A 20572-nucleotide genomic window follows, 5' to 3' on the forward strand; every position below is an offset into this window, starting at 1 on the left:
GCTAGGATTCTTGTATACATCCCAAAATGATCTTGCTGAGATCTACCGAATTAAGTTGCTGATGTGATTGTTCCGTTCATGCAACAAAGATGACAGTATGGAAGGATTAATTTTGTTTCATTACTTTTATTTATTTTTATTTTTAAAAGATCCCTACATTTGTACTATAGAAAAAACTAATATATACCATCAAATTAATTAACTAAGTAATAAAAAGATATCAAAAATAAAGAATACAAGTTACATCATTAAAAGTGAAGTAGATTAAAAAGTCTCTAAACCCCACAATACTCATCAAGATTAAACACGTTGCATAAGAAAGAAAATATCTATCAAAATTGAAAGAAAATAAAAGTCAGATGAAATATAATAATTAATAAAAAATTTATACCTCTTGAATATCAAATAAAGGAGACATAAATTATCAAAGAAAATAAATTGTATCATCGATTTGCTACTTATCAGTACCATTGCATAACTATCACCACCACGTTTATGGGTTATAAATTCTTTTAACCTAATTTTTTTTTACAATTTGTGATTTTAAAAGGAGCTTTTTTTTAATCAAGTTACCTATATTTATTTATTTATAATATTTTTTTAGGTCCCTTAGCTAGTTGAGCTTAAAATGGAGATCTATTGGACCTCCCCTTTGGTCCAGCCCTGCCCATCTGCTACCGCATAAAACTCCTGACTCTCTCTTTGTAATTTTAAATGTTCACGTGCGTGAGTGGCTCGTGAGCGCCATAGGTCAATTTAAAGAAAGTGATTTTAACCTATTAATATAATTTTTAATTTGTTTTTTAATTTAGTTAAGTCGGCGTTATTTTGACATAATATTACGGACAAAAGGAGATAAATCGGAATAAACTCCATCAAATAAACCCACCGACTGAATATTCAATTAAAATTAAATTAAATTTAATTAAATTAATCAAAAACCTATTAATATAATTTTTAATTTGAATAAATTAATTTTTTTAAACCCACCGACTGAATATTCAATTAAAATTAAATTTAATTTAATTAAATTAATCAAAAACTGAATAAATTAATTTTTTTGAATCAATCGAATAAATTAATGAATCAATGACTAAATTTTTTAATAAAAATCGAACAAACTGAATCGATATTTTATCAATTAATTTGATTTTTAACCGAATTAATTAAAAATTTTAAATTTTATAAAAATTTTATTAATTAATTAAAGATTTATAAATTTATTTACTTAAAATTTATAAATTATTTTTCTAATTTAATTAATTTAATTTATTTGATTTAATCAAATAAAAAATTTTAAAATTAAAATCAAACTAAATTAACCAAATTAATCAATATTTTTAAAAAAATAATTAAAACTCTAAAATAATCAAACCAAATTTTTTAATTCAATCAATTTATTTAATTTAATCAAATTTTTACTAACTCCTCTACATAGGACTAAGCATTCAGTTAAAATCGAACCGAATCAAATCGAACTAAATAAATCAAAAATCGAATAAACTGATTTTTTTCGAACCAATCGAACTGATCAAATTTTTCAATGAAAATCGAATAAACTGAACCGATATTTTATCAGTTAATTCAGTTTTTAATCAAAATTTTTAAATATTATAAAAATTTTATTAATTAATTAGAAATTTATAAATTTATTTTTTTAAAATTTATAAATTATTTTTTTAAATTTAAATAATTAGATTTATTCAATTTATCCGATTTAACTGAATAAAAAATTTTGAAATCAAAACCTAATCGAATTAATCAATTTAAAAAAAAAATAAAAATCAAAATTTTAAAATAACTAAATTAAAATTTTTAATTCAATCAATTCGACGGTTTAACCTTTACATATATACATCCTGCCCAGCCGCCGAAACGTAAAAGGGCAAACCCAATTCACCTCGTCCCGTATTGTTGCTTTCTCTCGTCTTTTCCGACCGCCATACAATTTCTGGCGCAAGCGTTGTCTTCTCGATCCAATGACGCTTCCAAAAGGTAAAATTTTCCCCCCACAGATGTTCTTCGATTCGTTAATTATTTAATTATTGATTTTTTTTAATCTGATTTTGGTGATTTCTTGTTTTAGATATTCCTGGTTTCTACTATGATGCTGAGAAAAATCGTTATTTTCCTACTAATGGCCCGATTCCGGGCTCAAAGCGTCCGCCTTCTGCCTCAGCCGCGTCTTCTTTGACAAAGCGAGCTGCTAATGGGAAGCTCTCTAGTCCAGACCAGGTGACTAACTCTTTTGCGTCATTTCTTTTTTTGTTACTGAATTCATTTGCCTTTAACGTCACAATAATTTTCGTTCGTGATGTTTGGTTTGGCTTAAATTGTTAGCTTTCTGTATGGTATTCTCTTATTGGAGGTGAAGGTTGGTTTCATGTTCTGGACCTAAAGCCTAGCTGCTTACTATTTTTGTTGTCAAATCAAGTAATTGGAAGGGCAAAATTCATCCATAGATGTTAGGAATCAACACTGGTTTTTTTGAAGATTCAAGGTTTAAGATGCTAGGAGTGTGTTTAGATGACTTTGATTGAGGATCATATAAGATGAGTTAAGTTTACCCAAATTAGAAGTGCCAGGAGAGGTAGAGTGATATCCAGGGAAGTTTCACTAAAAAGAAATGATGAGATATGCAATTGGTCTTGGTTTTTGCAGGAGAATTTCACTTTATCCTTATGTATGTTGGCTGAGATATGAGTAAATATAAATAAATAATTGAATATGCATATTGTGATCAGTGCGGCAGATGTCTGTCCATTCATCTTTGGTATTATTATTTATAATTAATTTATGTTCTAAAGAGATTTGACAGTGATAGCCCTAAGAAATGCATGAAGGAATTTGCGTTTTTGGAGTATTGCCTTAGCTTTTCATAGACATGAATAAATAGACTCCATCCACTTGACTGATAAGTTGGTGTTTAACTTGGTTAAGTGACAATCAAACTATTACGTAGTTTCCATTAACATATTCTTCTCTGTCATTCTACAATCTAGCCTACACTAACCTATTGGGGCACCCAAAGCCTAGTGCCAACCAACTGTAGGGTCCCTAGTCAAAGCTGTAGATGCACTTGAAAGAACTTAAGGGACCATCTAGCTTCTCGTTGACATCATTGATTTGTACATGACAAAATAGTCATTGGGAAGGTGTAGGTTACTATGCTTGTTGAGTAAACCATTAGATTGACATATTGGTTCATAAGGTGGAGTGCTCTTAGCCATCTAATGTGCTCTCTATCATTATAAAAGTCTATTTCTATGATATTTATCCCTGTTGAAGATAAGTATAATATGATTTTTTTATCTTTATAATATATTGAAGTGGAGTTTGATCCCTACTAGGCTAAAATTGAATGTGCATATTATCCAAGCATAGTATTTAGTATTTTGATGTGTTTCTTCACTTGATACTAGTACGTTTGATGGCCACATGCTTTTTGACTTTATCTGGAAGGATAAAAGTAGCTTTGGTTGTGATTTTGTTTACTTTTGTACATTGTGATTTAAACAGTGCAATGTTGTAAAGAACACAAATTTACTTGATTCAAGGAGTTTGTTTTTTGATTGTATTTCTTCATCTACAGGACTATCTAATCCACAAGTCATGCAAAAGAAAACACTTAAAATCATCTGTGCTACTTCAATTCAGAGAATTGCATGGTAGATCCATCTTTTCTAATAGATATAGATGTAACTTTGAACAAGAGTATCAGAAGTTGCAAGCTTCTCGTGCGATGGTAACTTGAATCTTCTCATTTTGTCTCCCCATTGTTTCATTAATCGTCAATCAATCATACTTTTGTTTATTGAAGAAAATTCAAAGCCAAAAGAATTTACTTCAAAAAGTTGAAATAGTAATCTACAGTAATCATATTTTTTTAAGGGACTTTGTTTAGGATCACAATTTAATTTGAGTCATGACTAAGTAACATCAACATTGATACATGAAACACAAGTACTTATGTTTTTCCTACTTTTAAGCTAGAAATTACTTGGTATATTGGTGTAAGATTGTATAGATAAGTAAAGGATTGATTGATATTGTCAAAGTAAATGCTTGAATCCAACATAATGATGGTAGTTCTATCCCAAATTATAAACTGCAACAACTTCCTCTACTTTAGACTTAACTTAGGCATTCCATGCACAATAAAAGGAAATTCAATTTCCATTGGCCTAACTTTTCTAATTCTACTATAGGAATATGGATAACTTTGAATAGTGTTCCAAGAAAAAGAAAAAGAAAAAGAAAAGAGATGATTGTAGATAATTTAAGGCTTGAATCGCAGTAGAATGGTACTTTATGACACAACCTTTGTTGTTGTTCAAAAAACAATAATTTCAATTCATGGTAATCTTCAGTAAGACAGTTCCACTAGTACCCTCTCCAATGACTTAGTTATTGTATACTTTCAATATCATAACTTAGATGTTTCTTGTAGTAGCTTCTAGGAAATGTTTAATGTGGTTAGTATCTTTTTGTTACTCCTTAATAGTTGTGTTACACATATATGTTCGGGCCATTATTTCACTTGGTTCTTTTTACTCCAATGAAGTAGCTGCTTTGTTGGGGACTGTTAGTTAGAATTCATATACAGTTGTTCTTTTTGTGCTTTCCTGCTGGTATTATTGTTATTTTGTTTACATGGATACAGATATGGAGGTATTCTGACTCAGCTGGTGTATCTGGTAGTGCATTGGAACAATTTCATGGCATTGTTCAAACACCAAAAGGGTTGGAACAAAAGAACTTGTTGTCAGTTGGCTGTAGGAATGGATATCTTAGGTAAGAAGTGGATTGAGCTGAGAAGAACTTGTTGTGAATCTCTTGAGAAGGTCCACAAGTACAATGCTAGCTAGTGTTTCTCTAGTCTTTTCTTTTTGTTTTTTTTTATATTAGACAAATTAGTTTAGTGAACAATTATAGTAAGTCAATTGGACAACTCAAAGAAAGGTTCTTAAAAATCTAAGGCCATGGGGATTTGTTAAACATACAAATGTGATTATTCTGTTTTTTATTTTTATATATTGATATCTGTGGATATTGTTAGCTTACTGCTGGAGTTTATAGTAATCAGTGCTCAATGGGCCTGTTATCCTGAAAAAAAAAATTGGCGGATGAATCTTCTTTTCTGCCAGTTCTCTAGAGCTCTAGAGAATATAGAGATTTTTTTTGGAAGAAATATGTTATTATGGTTTTGGTAACAAGCATGATATATGGGTGCTGATGGAGTCAAATGAACATTTTTTTTAATCTAACAACTTGTGTCTCTTATCCATTTTTAACAACAAAAATTTATGCCCCAAGTTAGTAGCCACTCTCCAACCAGATACAGTTCTAGTTAAAATTTGATCATAGATGAATGTTGTGTTTGGAAAAGCCTAGGTTTCCTGTGTGTGAGAAATAAAAAAGAAAGAAGAATGAGGATCTACTACATATGCTTGTTTATTTTTAGGAGTTAGTTTGCTTCTATTTCTATTTGCACAAAATCATTATCTCTTGGAAATAGGCAAACATCCTTCATTATATATTATTTTCAATGTTGCTTGCACTGGCTGTTGCATTTCTAGGCCTTTCCTACTATCTTAGGAATAAAAAAGATCCATTATGTATGAAATTATTCAAATGTTGGATGATAGTGGTGATTATGATTTTTATCAATTGTATTTTAAAATCCTTCTAATTGCTATTGAGGAACTAGGGATATTACAATTATCATGTATGCTTTCTTGACATGGATATCCAATACTCTTGATGCTTCATTTCTCGTATTTCATTATGTCACATGATACTAAAAGGAAATGTAAATTATAGGAAGCTGACCTTCTTGAGGTTAGCTGATGTCATCTTTGGTTAGACAACTAGATTAATGTGTTTGAGCTCTATTTCCAAACAATTCAATATGAGGGTAACTTTATGTACCGCTTGTACCAAGTTTTTTCCACTTCTTTAGGACCACAACACTAGTATCTCTTTTTTATTTTCTTTAGATATTGAACTTTCTAATAATAATTCAAATGGATTTGATTTATTGTTGTTTATCTTTGGCAGTTTGTATGATGTTTCAACTAGTGCCCATAGTTTGGATTATTCATCAGAGTGCATGCCAGAGTTCATTTGGCCATCTAGTGAAAAACAAATTCAACAGGATTCTGCAACTGCTAGTTTAAGGCATCTTATATCTCCTTTTCCAATTTTGTCATCTACAATTATCAGCATAAAAAGGTTGAGAAGGAACTGTCCAGATGGGGCTGAGAGTGCCCCTTCCTTTAATGCCTTGTATCCTGACAAACTTTTCTATTTAGTATAGTTTTTGTGAAATTTCAATCTACTTGATGCCTTTTTTTCCCTTTCAACTCTATGTTTGATTCTATGAATTGGGTTCCTTGACTTTTTCACATGTTGACCACCTTTGGATCAGAAGCGATTGGTGGTTCTGTTTGTATTCTAAAACTTGATCAACCTATCAATCAACATTATCCTAGCCTTTGTAGCCAGATCGTACAACTTGTGTCGTTGGATCGCACCACTATATGGACATCTGATTGTAATCCACAAGGGACACAAGCAGTGATTGGTAACTTCCCCTCTTCTTATACTTTTATGCCTTATTAAGTGTTTAATTTCTTGCTTTAGAGTTCCATACTCAGCATCAGATGATTGTGATTCATTAGTTGTTTTTTCTCTACTTCTAGATGAAATGAATTGAGATATAGTCATTTGGTGGTGTTAAATACAATTGCGCAGGGTAAGACTTCAGAATGCTGAGGAAGCGAGATGAATTTTGACATTAAATTATAGAAATAGTTCAACAAGTTCTCTTTTATAACTTGATGTCTCAAACTTAATTTAATGGTATCAAAACATGAGATTTAGGATAATTATAAGTAAGATCCGGACTGTACAGTTGTTTCAATTTTATTTGGTCTCCGACTATAATCTTGAGAGCAATGTGGAAATGTGACCCTAGGTTTGCGTCTATAATCTCATTGTAGATTGCAACTGGTGGCAATGAAGATGGAATATCAGAATTGCATTTGAAGAGGTGGATTTTAGGTGTCCCATATTTGGAGACCATTCCAGGTAGAGCTCACAACTTCAAGGTTGGATTCATTTATATGGATTATGGGTTAACAGATTGAGGGGAAGGAGGCAAATTGCAGCTTATTGTGTCATTCAAAGATCTGACACAGTAGCAACACTCATTTGATAGAAGCATGGTGGATGGATAAACTAATGCATTGACATAACCTATTCAGGAATCAAGAGCGGCAGTTATGATGAATTATTGGCATCTATCCAAGCATGGTGGATGGATAAACTAATGCATTGACATAACCTATTCAGGAATCAAGAGCGGCAGTTATGATGAATTATTGGCATCTATCCATTTCAGCAATCTTAGATTCCTTTAATCTATATTCTGTAATAATGTAGTTTATCATTTGTAAAAATGTATCTTTTGCACCATATCTCTGTAAGTTAGTTATTCTTTTATATTCACTACACTATTGGTAGTAGTAACCTACCTTAGTCTTTTTTTTTTTTCAAAAAACAAAAACTGGTGGTAGTGAGAAAGGATTGTCCATTGGATGATTTTGTGGACTCAGTGTACCGATCTTTATGTAATGTGCATCAATATAATCATCTCTAGACAAATTTAGCATCTACTACTCAGAAAAGAATTTGCAAAATCAGATTGCGTAAGTACATAACAAGACTAATTAACAAGTTTACAGAAAGGGAATAATACTCATCCAAAGCATTCTTTATTGAATAATGCATTTGACAACTTTATTTGGGGCTTATCACCTGGTACATTATCTTAAAAAGTGACATAATGATAACGATAATGACGATGGGATATTTCACTCCCTTTGTTATTTAGTCATTTTCTTATTCTTTTATGCATGTATTTTTGACTATCTCATGTTTCAATCTTCTTGCTCAGGTGTTGATCAGTTGTGCATCTCACATTTTTTGTCTTTGCCTAGGTGCTAATCGTGGATCTGCTTTGATAGACTTGGAATCGAGAAAAGTATCATGGTTATACCGTAATGGAAGTGATGCCTTGTCACAGCAGTTTGTTCATCCGGTACACAAATTTGCTTTTTTTGTTTAATTTTCTTATTAGAATTTGTATTACTGCACAATATTTTATCCATTTTTTACTAAGATTGTTAGGTTAGTTTTTTTAAAGTTTTCATTGGAAGGACAATATCTGTTGCTTGGAGACTTTCACCTTACCATTGCTATTTTATTTATTAAATTAAACATGACCTCAAGATTAGGTTTGATAGGTGATGGTTAAAATTTAGTTTCAACCATTGTACATTTGGTATTTTAATTTCTTGTTTGGGTGCTTTCATTAAGATGTACAACTTTCATCGTCTACATGGTGTTCCTATACACTTTAAACTTATAATAGTGGAAGACCTACGTTGATAGTGAAGCCAAAGGTAAGGATCGACAAATAGGGTCACTTGGCGGGCAAGTATAGACATGGTCTCCCTAAAAGAGTTGTATATGCTAATAGATAAATACTTGTTCCATCAGTATTTGGAACCATAGTTATAGTTAAGAATATATTATCATTTTATGTCTTCAATCATAATTAGATAGTAGAAGTATATAACAATAGTATATATCTGTCTTACTTATATCCAGAATGTCAACAAAGAAAATAAAATTCTTTAAATAAAAAACTCAAGGTAATTGCCCTACATAATCTTAGATACTAAGTGACATTTTATGGGAGCATTTTATTGATATAAGCATTACATAAATGTTCATTCAATGCATAATTTAGTGAATATAAGTATCAAGACACACCAGCATGAACATAAATTTGAGCAGATATTACTCCTAATATTCATTGGTGAACCTGGAATTACATAAGACATTCACAATATAACACCAACAAACAAATAATATATACTAAAAAGGTGCAAGTTTCCTTTGCCTGTTTTAGCATTGCATCCACCAAAATTAGTCTTCTTCTGAACTGTTGTATTCCTTACATATGTTTATGTTATCAATTTCCTGTTTGATATTCAACAGATATATAGTATAGCATTTGGAGGAATAATTTAACTAAAAAGCAAAGGCAAGAAAATAAAAAGGAAATTGAAGTCATTGTGTGCCTGCTTCTTGAAAACTACAAGGAGGGATTTAGAAAATAGATGTTTCCAAAAGTCCACTAAGGAAAAATATACCATCAAGAAATTACCTAAGAGAAAAAATAAAAAATCTCTCCCATCAAATGATTCAATACATGGTAAATTCTTAAATCATTAACTTTCTATAGCCCTTTAGGATTGCTTGAGAGAAATGTTCATTAGTGATTACAACAACAATCAAACTTTTGTCCCACTAAGTGGGATTGGCTATATGGATCTCTCTACATTATTAGGCTTGATCCCCCCTACTATATTCTAATCTATATTTAAATTTTATCATATTTTATCATTATTAATTAAGTTTTCTTTGATCATCATCTTTCTTAATTAATATGCGTATGTCATAATCTCACATTGTCTAACTTGGGGTATTTATTGATCTCCTAACTATATATTCATGTCATTTTAAATGTGTCTATTAGAGTTCTTCCTCGATAGATATAACTTCGATTTTTTTTTCTAATGTTCAAACTCTGTCCATCTTCGTATGTCTGCACATTATTTTATCATTTTCATATACGACTCTCATCTTCTGCTCGTATGCTTGATTTATAAAAAAGATATAGTCGTGCAATGAAAATGATTTCTAGGGTTCATCTAAGTAAGTTATGTGTGCGATATAAAGTTCATGGTGCAGAACACTTTTGATTTGTTCTATTGTTTCTACTCATATGAAATGGATATAACCTTTTCTAATTTTTTGAATATAAATTAATTTGTTTAGGTTATTCATAATATGAATTAAAGTCTGATTACTTTCTTTCATCTAGAATGGGGCATAAAAATCTTCATCGCTTGAATGAAATCTGAAATTGTGTCAGTTGTATAACTAAATATTAATTTCTTATTCTTATCATTTACTTGTATTGCATAGAAATTAGGGGTAATATAGTCCTTATGTAAGGGCCAACCTATTCAACTTTTTGGCATTAAAATACTTTTAAGACGTGGATGATTATAATAAGGATTCCCAACACATTATAAGATTCATGTTCATGAAAATTAGCACTTCTCTAAATCCCAGGATTCTAGGATTATTCCTTTTTGCATACTTCTTAGGTTTATTTTATCTAATAAGTCTAAGACCTTTTACTTCTAGAGCCAAAATTCAAACTTAGTAGTTACTCCTTTACATGCCTTATTGACCAAAACAATATCATCTGCAAACATGTATCATGATAACGTGTCTTGGATGTGTTAAGTTCATCCATGTGTAGTTTGAAAGATATAGACTTAGAGTTGATCCCTAATGTAACCTTATTTTTATAGGAAATATTTTAGTTAATCCTCTTGAAGTCTTCACTCTTATTATTACATCCTTATATATATATTTAATTGTTTTAATATATGCTATGCTAACATCTTTCTTTTATAGAATTATCTATATAATTTCTCTTGGGATTTTGTCATAAACTTTTTCTAGGTTAATGAATACCTTATGGAAGTCTTGCATCTTTTTTTATACTTTTCAATCAGCTTTTTGAGAAGATCTATACTTTTTATTGCTGACATTTCAAACATGAATCCAAATTGATTTTCGGTCACTTTGGTCAAATTCCTTAATTTTTTTTATTACTCTTGTTTAAAGTTTCATAGTTGACTCATTAGTTTAATATCGTTATAATTCGTATAATTTTATATATTTTCTTTGTTCTTATATAGGGGACTAAAATATTTACTATCCACTATATATATATATATATATATATATATATATATATTTCAACATCAGGTTGCATAACATCGTAAGTCATTCAATATCTTGTTCAAGGTTTGAAATTTTGAGCCATATCGCGCAATACCGTGGAAATTTTTCGTTTTGCTGATAGACCGGCACGGCACAACAGTTCTGGCCAGGAAACGCCTTCGGAGGCATCGCGCAGCTTCGGCGATGCCTCTAGAGGCGTCACGCAGCCTCGGCGACGCCTTTGCACGCGAACTGTGTGCAACAATGGACGTGTTCCGAATTTTAGGTGTTTTTTGGGTTTTTTAACTTAGGGTTTAATTGAATTTTAATAATCAATTCCTAGCTATAGTTGGAGATAATTTAGATAGGCTTTATTAAAATCCATAAAATTATTATATTATTTTTTTAAAATATTTTATTTTTAAATATTTAGATTAAATTTTTTATTTTAATTAATATAGTTTATATTTTAAGAATACCGAAACTATACCGGCACAGTACGATACGGTACCGTAACTGTATCGTTCCGGTCTGGGACCGAAACCTCGACACGACTCGATATTTTAAACCTTGATCTTGTTATCCTAGGCACTTTCATACCTCAATATCAATCGATCCAACCGCTTTTCCATTTTGCATCTTGTTTAATTGTCAGTCTACTTCTGAAGTTTGAATTTTTCAATAACAATTTAAATTTCTATACTAGTCTAATCTATTTAACTTTTTTAGAATAAGTTGGTCACATAATCCTTCATTAAAAAATCAATGAAAATCTCTCTTTCATTGCTCCTTTATTTCCTCATTGTTTACCAATTTCCTATTGAATTCATCTTTAATGCATCTTATTTGGGTAAGATCTCTTACTTTTCTTTATCTCATTTTCCTCTCTCTCGTTTTAACTATTCTATAAATGTCTCTTTTCCCTTCTTTCATATCAAGTTGTTGATACAAGCACTCGAAAACTTCATTCTTGACTTTACTTGCTGCTTTCTTGACTATTATACACTTTTTAAAAATTTTTCATTCTTACAAGTATACAGTAACTTATAACAAGTTTTTCTTTTATCACTTTCTCCTTATTCCACCACTGAGATTTTTTTTATTTGGTAATACTTGCCCTCTTGACTCATTAAGTGTGCTCTTGCTCATTATTTTCAAATTTAATATCATCTTATCACATGCTATAGTGGAGTTGCCATTATTTCTATTATTACTTATACTTCTACCCTCTTCTTAAAGATACTTTGTTTCCTATCTTTTAATTTTCACCATTTAATCCTAAGAGTCATATATGATTTCTTTCTACTGATACTATACTTGAGGCACATATCTAACACCACTAACCTATATTGGTGGTTAAGTTTTCTCCTAGGATAACTTTGCAATCTTTATAATTTTTTTTATACTTTTCTTGCTTATAAGAAAGTCAATTTGTGACTTTTCTTCTTTTCTCTTTTTGAAAAAGATATTAGCTATTATAAGTTAGTATACTATCACAAATCTAATAAGCTTTTCCTTCTTTATTTGCTGTTCCAAAATCGTAACCCTTATGCATCTTATTATATTTCTCATTTCTTTTTCCTACGTGCCTATTTATATCTCCTCTTATTAAAATCATCTTGTTTATTGAAATTTTTTATACTACCTCATTTATGTCTTCCCAGAACCTATATTTAGTGACTTTATCTAATCCTACTTGAGGTTCATATATGCTAGCTATATTAATCATTTCTTTTACTATTACTATTTTCAGAGTTATAATCTTATCTCTTTTCCTAATTACTCATAATACTTTATCCTTTAACAAATTATCGACAATAATATCTACTTAATTTCTCCTTTCTTCTTGTGTACTATAACTTAAAACTTGAGTTCATTATCATCTTTGTCTTCTCCTCTATATATTTCTTCTTTTGTAAGTACAATATATTAATTATTCTTTTAATCATCATATCTATTACCTACATTGCTTTACTAGTGAGCTTTTTTAGGTTTCATATTCCAAACCTAAGATGATTGGTGTTCCTATAATGTCTCTTCTTATCCAACGTAGGATTTGAGAACTTTTGCATATTTAATAATACACCCAAGTTTGTATGGAGATGTAGCGGTTCTTGCCAAGACGTTGCAGTTGGACTCTACAATATGTTTCTTCCGAAGAACAATCTAGTGCAATAGTTTGATGAATCCATACATGACATATGCCTATGCTTTATGTTGGCTGACAACCTAATACAACCCTCTTATTTTATCCAGGCTTAAACTAGCCACGATGGAGTTTATTCACCATGGGTGATATTAAGTTTCATTAGTGATTAAGATTAGAAAATGATCCAATTACGTTAAACACTAGAGGTTTTGCTCTACCTACCTCCATCAAGGAATTATGAATCAAACATTATAAATTATGAATCTATATAACATTACCATACTGTAGCAGTTACTTGCAAAAAAGATATGAAACAATAATAAAAGGAACCAAGTCGCGTTCATGATAGGTTGAATAGGTTGAATCAAACTACCATGTGACCATAGAATAAAAAAGTATTCCTCTTCTTCTGCAACTCTGCTGCAAATAAAAAAGTATTCCTAATCTAATTGGATGTCAATCCAAATCATGCTCTCAGCCTTTCATGAATTTCTTGAATTAAAATTTTGGTTCATTGATTGACTTTGGCATGGAGCAACAAAATCAACTTAGCTGAAGTAAGAAATTATTTCTCAAAAGTTATATAGAAATATAGTTTAAGGTTTCTTTTCGTTTTAGTAGGCACAGGTTAGACATTTTATTCAACTTGCCAATTGACAAGAGGAACTATCTAACATCACAAAACTCCTTAGTTGAGCATTTTGTGAGCTTAGGGTGAGGCTACAAACAGGTCATAAGGATAGGATGAGATGTGATGGTGACGACACGCACTTAGTGGATGGTAAGCGGGTAGTGCCTCATATGTGAGTAAGGTCAAGTAGCAACAAGGAAACATGCACGAGGGTTGGATGACGCTCCATGCATGTGTGTGAGAGGTTGTGGCTTCTCGTGCATGCAGAGGCATGGATCATGAGGGTATAAGCAATGATCATAAGGGAAAGAAGAGAAGTCAAAGGTGGCAAATGTCTAAGTCATGGAGTTGAGGTGTGGAGCTAGGTGGTGCGCAACAATTTTGGATGTGGGGCGACATCGTGGTTGTGAAGAAAGAAGAGAAGGCGACATGGGTATGAGTTAGGGAGTAGATGTGCTGAGGAGAAAACAACGATTTATGTAGTCCCTAAAAAATATTATACTGATTTAATTAGTATGACTCACCTAGACCAATCTAAGCATAAACTTGATTTAGTTCTAATTTATTAGTTTAAGTCCAAATTGAGCTTAGTTTAGACCCACATGATTTTCATCTATATTACCTAAAACTTAATTAGACTACACTAGATCCCTTAGGTTAATAAGTTGGTTCGGTTTAACTTAATTGTATGGTTTGAAATCTCGTATTGTATCGGGTGAAACGGTCAAAACGTATTATTCCGGTAAATCACCGAAACTCAATACCACTCAATATCAAGGTTCAAAATCTCAAGTTATGTCGTAATTTCAATCTTTGATTGGAATGATGTGCATGGTGCCGGTGATAGATTGGACGTTAAAGGAGGAAGGAGGTGAAATAAGAGAAGGAAACATTATTACTATTAAGTAGTATCGAGTTTCGATAATTTATGGAATAATATATTTCGATTCGCCCAACATAGTACAAGGTTTAAAATCATGTTCGGCACTAACAATGCCTTCTTATGTTTCATCTCTTTCCTTCTTCAACTTCAATCCATTACCGATACTATACATCGAAACATCGACACAATACTTCAATATCATTCTATTTAAAGATCGAAACTTCGACGTAACTCAAAATTTTGAACCTTGCTTAATTGATCGTTGAGCAATTAAAATTCATAAAATTTTGATATCTAACATCTTCCCCAACTAAAGAAATTTGGTTTCTAAATTTAGCTACATGAGAAAAACAACTTATAGCAATAAAATTAATCATGTTATCATTAATAATTCAATTAAATAGGTATTGAAAACTGTACCAACATAACATGATATGGTACCAAAATCGTGTCATTTCGTTCAAAAAAAACTCTAATATGATTTAAAATTTTAAAAACATTATATCTGGGAAAAACTAACTTGACAGTGTTTTATTGAGGAAAAATACCTCAATGGCTTATTGCCCTGCTTTAAGGGTGGAAGTGCTATAGTTGTATTTCATTGTAGATGAGGAAGAGGACATAGGATTTTATGTCCATCTTGTGTCAATCTAGAATTTATCAGCCAGTCCTTTGAAATTTAATTGGCCATAAAATGCACGAATTTTTTAGCACCCAACTCATTATAGTACCTCTAATGAATTCTATTAATGAAATACAAAATATCAAACACCTTAAAAACTTCATCTCTAAAAATATGATACATTTAAGCTGGAGCATAAAACCTCTATGGATCTTTCCAAAATAAATATATGAATTATGCAAACATAAAGTACCACTAGGAAATGTTATCCAAGAAAGTAACGCCATTTTTTTTTAAAAAAAGAAAAAAAACACTTTTGTTAGGAAAATAAAGACTCAAGATTTTACAAATGAAAATATATCACTCACCAGAAAATAAAACCCAATATATGCTCCAATGTGTTGGTTTTCTTGGTAAATATGCTTCAAGAGAGACATTCAAATAAAGCAGTTTGTCCTATAACAAATACAAATAGAGCAAAAATCAAAAGAGACTTTTTTTTTTAAAAAAAAAAAGTCAAAGTAGCGATATTTCTCATCTCGAAAATATCCTTTTTCCAACTCTATTATAGCAACTACCAAAAGTTGCTGTATAGCTACTACAACATGTTAAAGTAATCATTTTTCTTTTTAGTTCAAATTGGTCAAAATTATTGTACATTAAACCGCTTTTATATAAAAAAAACACTGGTCAAAATTGCTTAAACTTTATCAAAATTGCTTCAACATGATTAAAATCACTTTATAACTGTTATAGCAGCTATTGATATCTACTATAAAGTTGTAGCAGCCATTATATAGCTCCTACATTGATCAAATTGATAAATAATTTTTTGATATAAAAGTGTTTTATGTACGCTACTTTTGACTAAGTTGAAATGATTTACTTTAACACATTGTTGTTGTAGGGTCCCCAAGGATGTCTGTATCTCCACAATAACATGATATTGTCCACTTTGGGCCTAAGCCCTCATGGTTTTGTTCTTGGGCTCTCCCCAAAAGGCCTCATGCCAATGGAGATACTTTCCATCCTTTTAAACCCATGATCTTTCCCATGTGTTTTAGATGTGGGACTATGTTTGCACCTTTGCAACCCAACAATCCCCCCCTCAAACAAAGGACCACAGACCCTCCCTCAAACGGAAAGCCTCCGTTTGATATCTGAATCTTCGACCCACCAGGACTTCCTGCCCCTCGGTCCACCCTGACCTACTAGGACTTCCTGCCCAGCCGCAACCAGGACTTCCTGCCCAGCCGCCCCTCGGTCTACCCGACCTACTAGGACTTCCTGCCCAGCCGCAACTAGGACTTCAAGCCCCTCGGTCTACCCGACCTACTAGGACTTCCTGCCCGGTGTCTGGTCCTCTTGATTCAAACACGGGAGCCCCTACTTCCTTTGTTTTTAAGGTTCAACCCACATGGTTAGATCCGGATCATGGCTCATCCGGCGGTTAGTCCGGTGAAGAGCGGCCTCGCTCTGATACCAATTGTTAGGTCCCCAAGGATGTCTGTATCTCCACAATAACATGATATTGTCCACTTTGGGCCTAAGCCCTCATGGTTTTGTTCTTGGGCTCTCCCCAAAAGGCCTCATGCCAATGGAGATACTTTTCCATCCTTTTAAACCCATGATCTTTCCCATGTGTTTTAGATGTGGGACTATGTTTGCACCTTTGCAATCCAACAGTTGTAACTACAATGTCGCTGCTACAACAACACTGAAATTATGGTATTTTCAAATGAGAAACATGATGTGGTGTTGGTTTGACTTATTTTGAAAAGGGGGTTTGACGATTCTAAAAACTTAGAGGTGCCCTTTTGATTTTTGCCCATACAAATAAACATGGTACATTTTGAATGAAATGAAGGATCCACTTTCTAGATGTTGATTGCAATCAGCCATTTCATAGTCATTACATCACCTCTCTCACGTCAAATGAGAATAAAGTATATATCAGTAATTCTAGATATGAAACCATCTAGAACCTAAAGCATAGATGCCATTGTGATGCCATCGAATCTAAGAAAAGTGTTTTCGAAAATATTATTGATAACTGAATTTTTATTGGAACCAGTTTTAACTATTTAGTTTGTGTGTTGGGTGTAGATTTTAATACTTCAATGCTTCATAACTAATTTAGCAATGAATAATTTTCTTGGTATGTTGATCCTGTCATGGTCTCTTCTTTTGTCTAATACTCCAATTTAGGATGTTGCTTTGTTGTTATTATATAATGCTGCAATAGACATGGTTTGTTGCTTATTTTTTATCTAGAACCTAAAGTGTAGATTGAATAGACATGCCTTCATTGTTAATTAAGAATATCTAAAGATAGATTAGAAACATATCGTGTTTATTTTACCCTGCATGAACCACTCCCAAAGTGTCTTTTTTGACTTCGTTGATTAAAGTAGTGAGATGCTTGAGTTCGTTATTAGTAATGATGAGATTCAAGGGGTTCTGCTGTGTATGGTCGGAGCATCATCAAGAACAATGTGGTGCCCTGCAATGGCTGTCATGGTAGTGAAAGTTTTCACATAGATTGGTATGGTGGAGGTTGCTGCAAGGGAAGAGGGTACGACAATGGAAGAGGGCACAACCATATCATCAATGTACATCTTCATCTCCAAGAACTTCTCTAGAAGGCATTCTGAGCCTGCGAGTCGAATTATCTATATGAAAGCAGTAATCAATATAGCACAACTCAGTCACTGACTGAACCTGTGAGATTTTAGCATGCAGAAATCATGATCTAAGTGGAGGCTGAAGGGTGTTGAGCAGCAGCTCAAAGTCCTCGTAGGACATATAGGCGACCAATCCAGGAGTTTGAGGAGGAGGGGAGTGGTGAAGATGCCAAGAGGATGTGTAGAAAGGGAGCAAGCCTTGTTGAGGTCCTCGACCTCATGGATTTCAGGTTGGGATGATATCCTGGCATGATTTCTTTGATGGGGTGGGATGTGACTGTTGAAGATGGGTGGGAACAATAATTTGACATGGGATGGGGAGGGACCCAACTCCACAAGAATGGACACTGCCCTTTACGACCATTCAATATTTTATAATCAATGATTAAGATTTGCCATGCTTCTTGCTCAGAAAGCAAGCCATGTGCTTTAAAGGGAAGTATGAATATTTAAGAGTGTAAAGCAATTAAAGTTTGATCGCGTTGATGTGAATGTTTGACCGCTAAATAAGTAAATATAATAATAGGGCAAAAGAAGTGTCATAACTTACACTATTTCATTCATTTCAGTTTCACTATTACTTGCCCAGTTTTTCCAATGTAAATTTCTCTTATATAGGCAAATCATTCTACAATCCAGCTAGATTTTTCAAGTACTTTCTATCCTTATACGCTTTTTCCAATAGTAGGAACATTGAGAAAGATGGAAGGTGTTTGTTAGAAGTGATTCATTTATTCTTTGTGTTGACAACTAGGTAGGGACGTACAATATGGGTATGCTGACATGACATGCACTTCAAATCATACTAAATATTTCTAGCATATAATTCTCGGTGACATGTTATTAAGGATGAAGTATTTTAGGAATATGTTGAAAATTTAAAATTATTGGTTGAAGTTATGCATAACATACTTGCAATTCTTTCAAGTCTTGGTATGTCAGTCTCAGTAATTTTTGAAAAACATCTCCAGCTAAGTTGAGTCTGTCTGGATTAGGTCAAGTTCAGTCTTGTTTACCTGCCACTGGTGAGGGAGACTGTTGACCGTTGAGAAAATAAAACATAGAATGAGCTTATGGCTTGTTTTTGCAGGTCAATGAATTGCGAAGGGAAAAGGGAGGAGTGGAACTAGTTGAAATAAGAACAGTTTCTTATCATGTATATAAAATTAATATGCATGGAGTCTTTTCCGCGTCCATTAAATATTGCATTTGGCTTTAACATAGTCACTGACTTATACAACTAAAAAATTATCAATTTCATTTGCTTGGTACAGGGAAACATTGTTTTATCTGGACATAGAAATGGCGTAATTCGTTCAATTGATATTCGGCAAAAGCAATCACGAGTTCCTGAACATGCATTTGGGTGTCCTAGAAGGTTGAATTTTGACACAAAAATTCGTGGTCATCCATTCAGGAATGAGAAAAGCGCTGGCAACCGAAATTACAAGGTAATTTAAATCAGCATAGGTTGCTCATCATTGCCGAATTTGTTTATTTTTTGTACCTGTGCATCTTTGCTAGAAATATGAGGTATACAAAGATCTATAATTTGCTTTAGTTCCTTTTGACCTGTATGCTTGTCAAAATAATTTTTAAAAGGATATGCTGGTTCTTGCAGTCAGGTAGAAATTTGAATTCATCTGATGTTGTCTACATGCCCAAAGCTGTTTGCAGGTGTCCTTTTCTTCTTAATACCAGTTTGCAACTTTTCATATTTGTCTCATCACTGTTATTTGTGAAATATAACTGATGCATTTCTGCAGTTTGGTGGCACTTCAATCAGATGATCAATATTTCCTGGCAAGCTCCTTGGATGGATCTGTGAGTTTTTGTATTCTTTCCTTTTTCATAGAAAAATACGTGAATATATTTGCTGCAACTGTTCTTGATTCATGGTTACTTCTAACCATTATATTGTTCTTTTGGTCATTTCTTTTTTACCAATACAGATCAACCTCTTTGACCGCCGCGTACTTAAAAAAGGAGCCGTTCAATCCTATGCAGGACATGTGAATTCTTACACTCATTTGCAACTCGGCGTGAACCCATCTGAAACACTTGTTGTCTCAGGTGCATTTCTTTTTAGTTTGGTTATTGGTGCATATTTTGATGCCCTTGTTAGCAGATCAGTTTCTAAGAAGTCCATGCCAGGTGGGGAGGATTGCTTTTTGCGTATTTGGAGCATCAAGAGTGGTGAACTTGTTTTCGGAGAAAAGTATCAAATTCCAAACTTACATCCATTTGCTGGCCGAAAACTGGTAATAGCTTTTGTATCACTTTTCAATTTGAGATGTTTTACCCTAATCAATGTAGTAACTTAAGATTGTGGACCTCACTGCAGGGTTGCGGGATTCAGGGGCATGCTTTACCGAGGATTCCTGTATGTCCAACCATAGTTGGGGTGCATGGCTGGGATCACCTGACGGGCTATTTTACATGCATGGCACTTGATCTAACTAATAGTGTAGGTAAAACCATTAACTTTAGCTGGCACTACCTGATGTTAAAGTTGGTTCCCCTAAGCCACCTTGCTTTTCCCCACTAATTTGACTAGGTTTCTTTGTTCCTAGGCTTACATGTAAATTATATTGATCAACATTTCCTTCTGTATGAGTCTTTGAGGATGAGAAATTTTGTATAATTATGCCATGTTTGTATGAGAGCTTGTGATGTAAATCCATTTGAGTAACACATTAGTAGTGTCATAAATTTTAAGCTTCACATA

At 32.6% G+C, this 20572-nt stretch overlaps 1 protein-coding gene across 1 annotated transcript; it reads left to right on the forward strand.

Annotated features, from left to right (window-relative positions):
• Positions 1-1862: 1862 nt before the first annotated feature.
• On the forward strand, positions 1863-20370 carry LOC141830041 (uncharacterized). Its single transcript, XM_074717524.1, is given in 13 exon segments — positions 1863-1995; positions 2087-2235; positions 3593-3745; positions 4664-4794; positions 6061-6287; positions 6410-6586; positions 8004-8104; positions 19119-19295; positions 19466-19521; positions 19611-19668; positions 19797-20061; positions 20064-20105; positions 20204-20370. Coding segments are annotated over 13 exon segments (1647 nt in total). The 5' UTR covers positions 1863-1979; the 3' UTR covers positions 20299-20370.
• The last annotated feature ends 202 nt before the right edge of the window (positions 20371-20572 follow it).

The sequence above is a fragment of the Curcuma longa genome, chromosome 5, assembly GCF_044706935.1.
Source record: "Curcuma longa cultivar G26 ecotype Majalengka, Jawa Barat chromosome 5, ITB_CL_G26_1.1, whole genome shotgun sequence".
NCBI lineage: Eukaryota > Viridiplantae > Streptophyta > Magnoliopsida > Zingiberales > Zingiberaceae > Curcuma > Curcuma longa.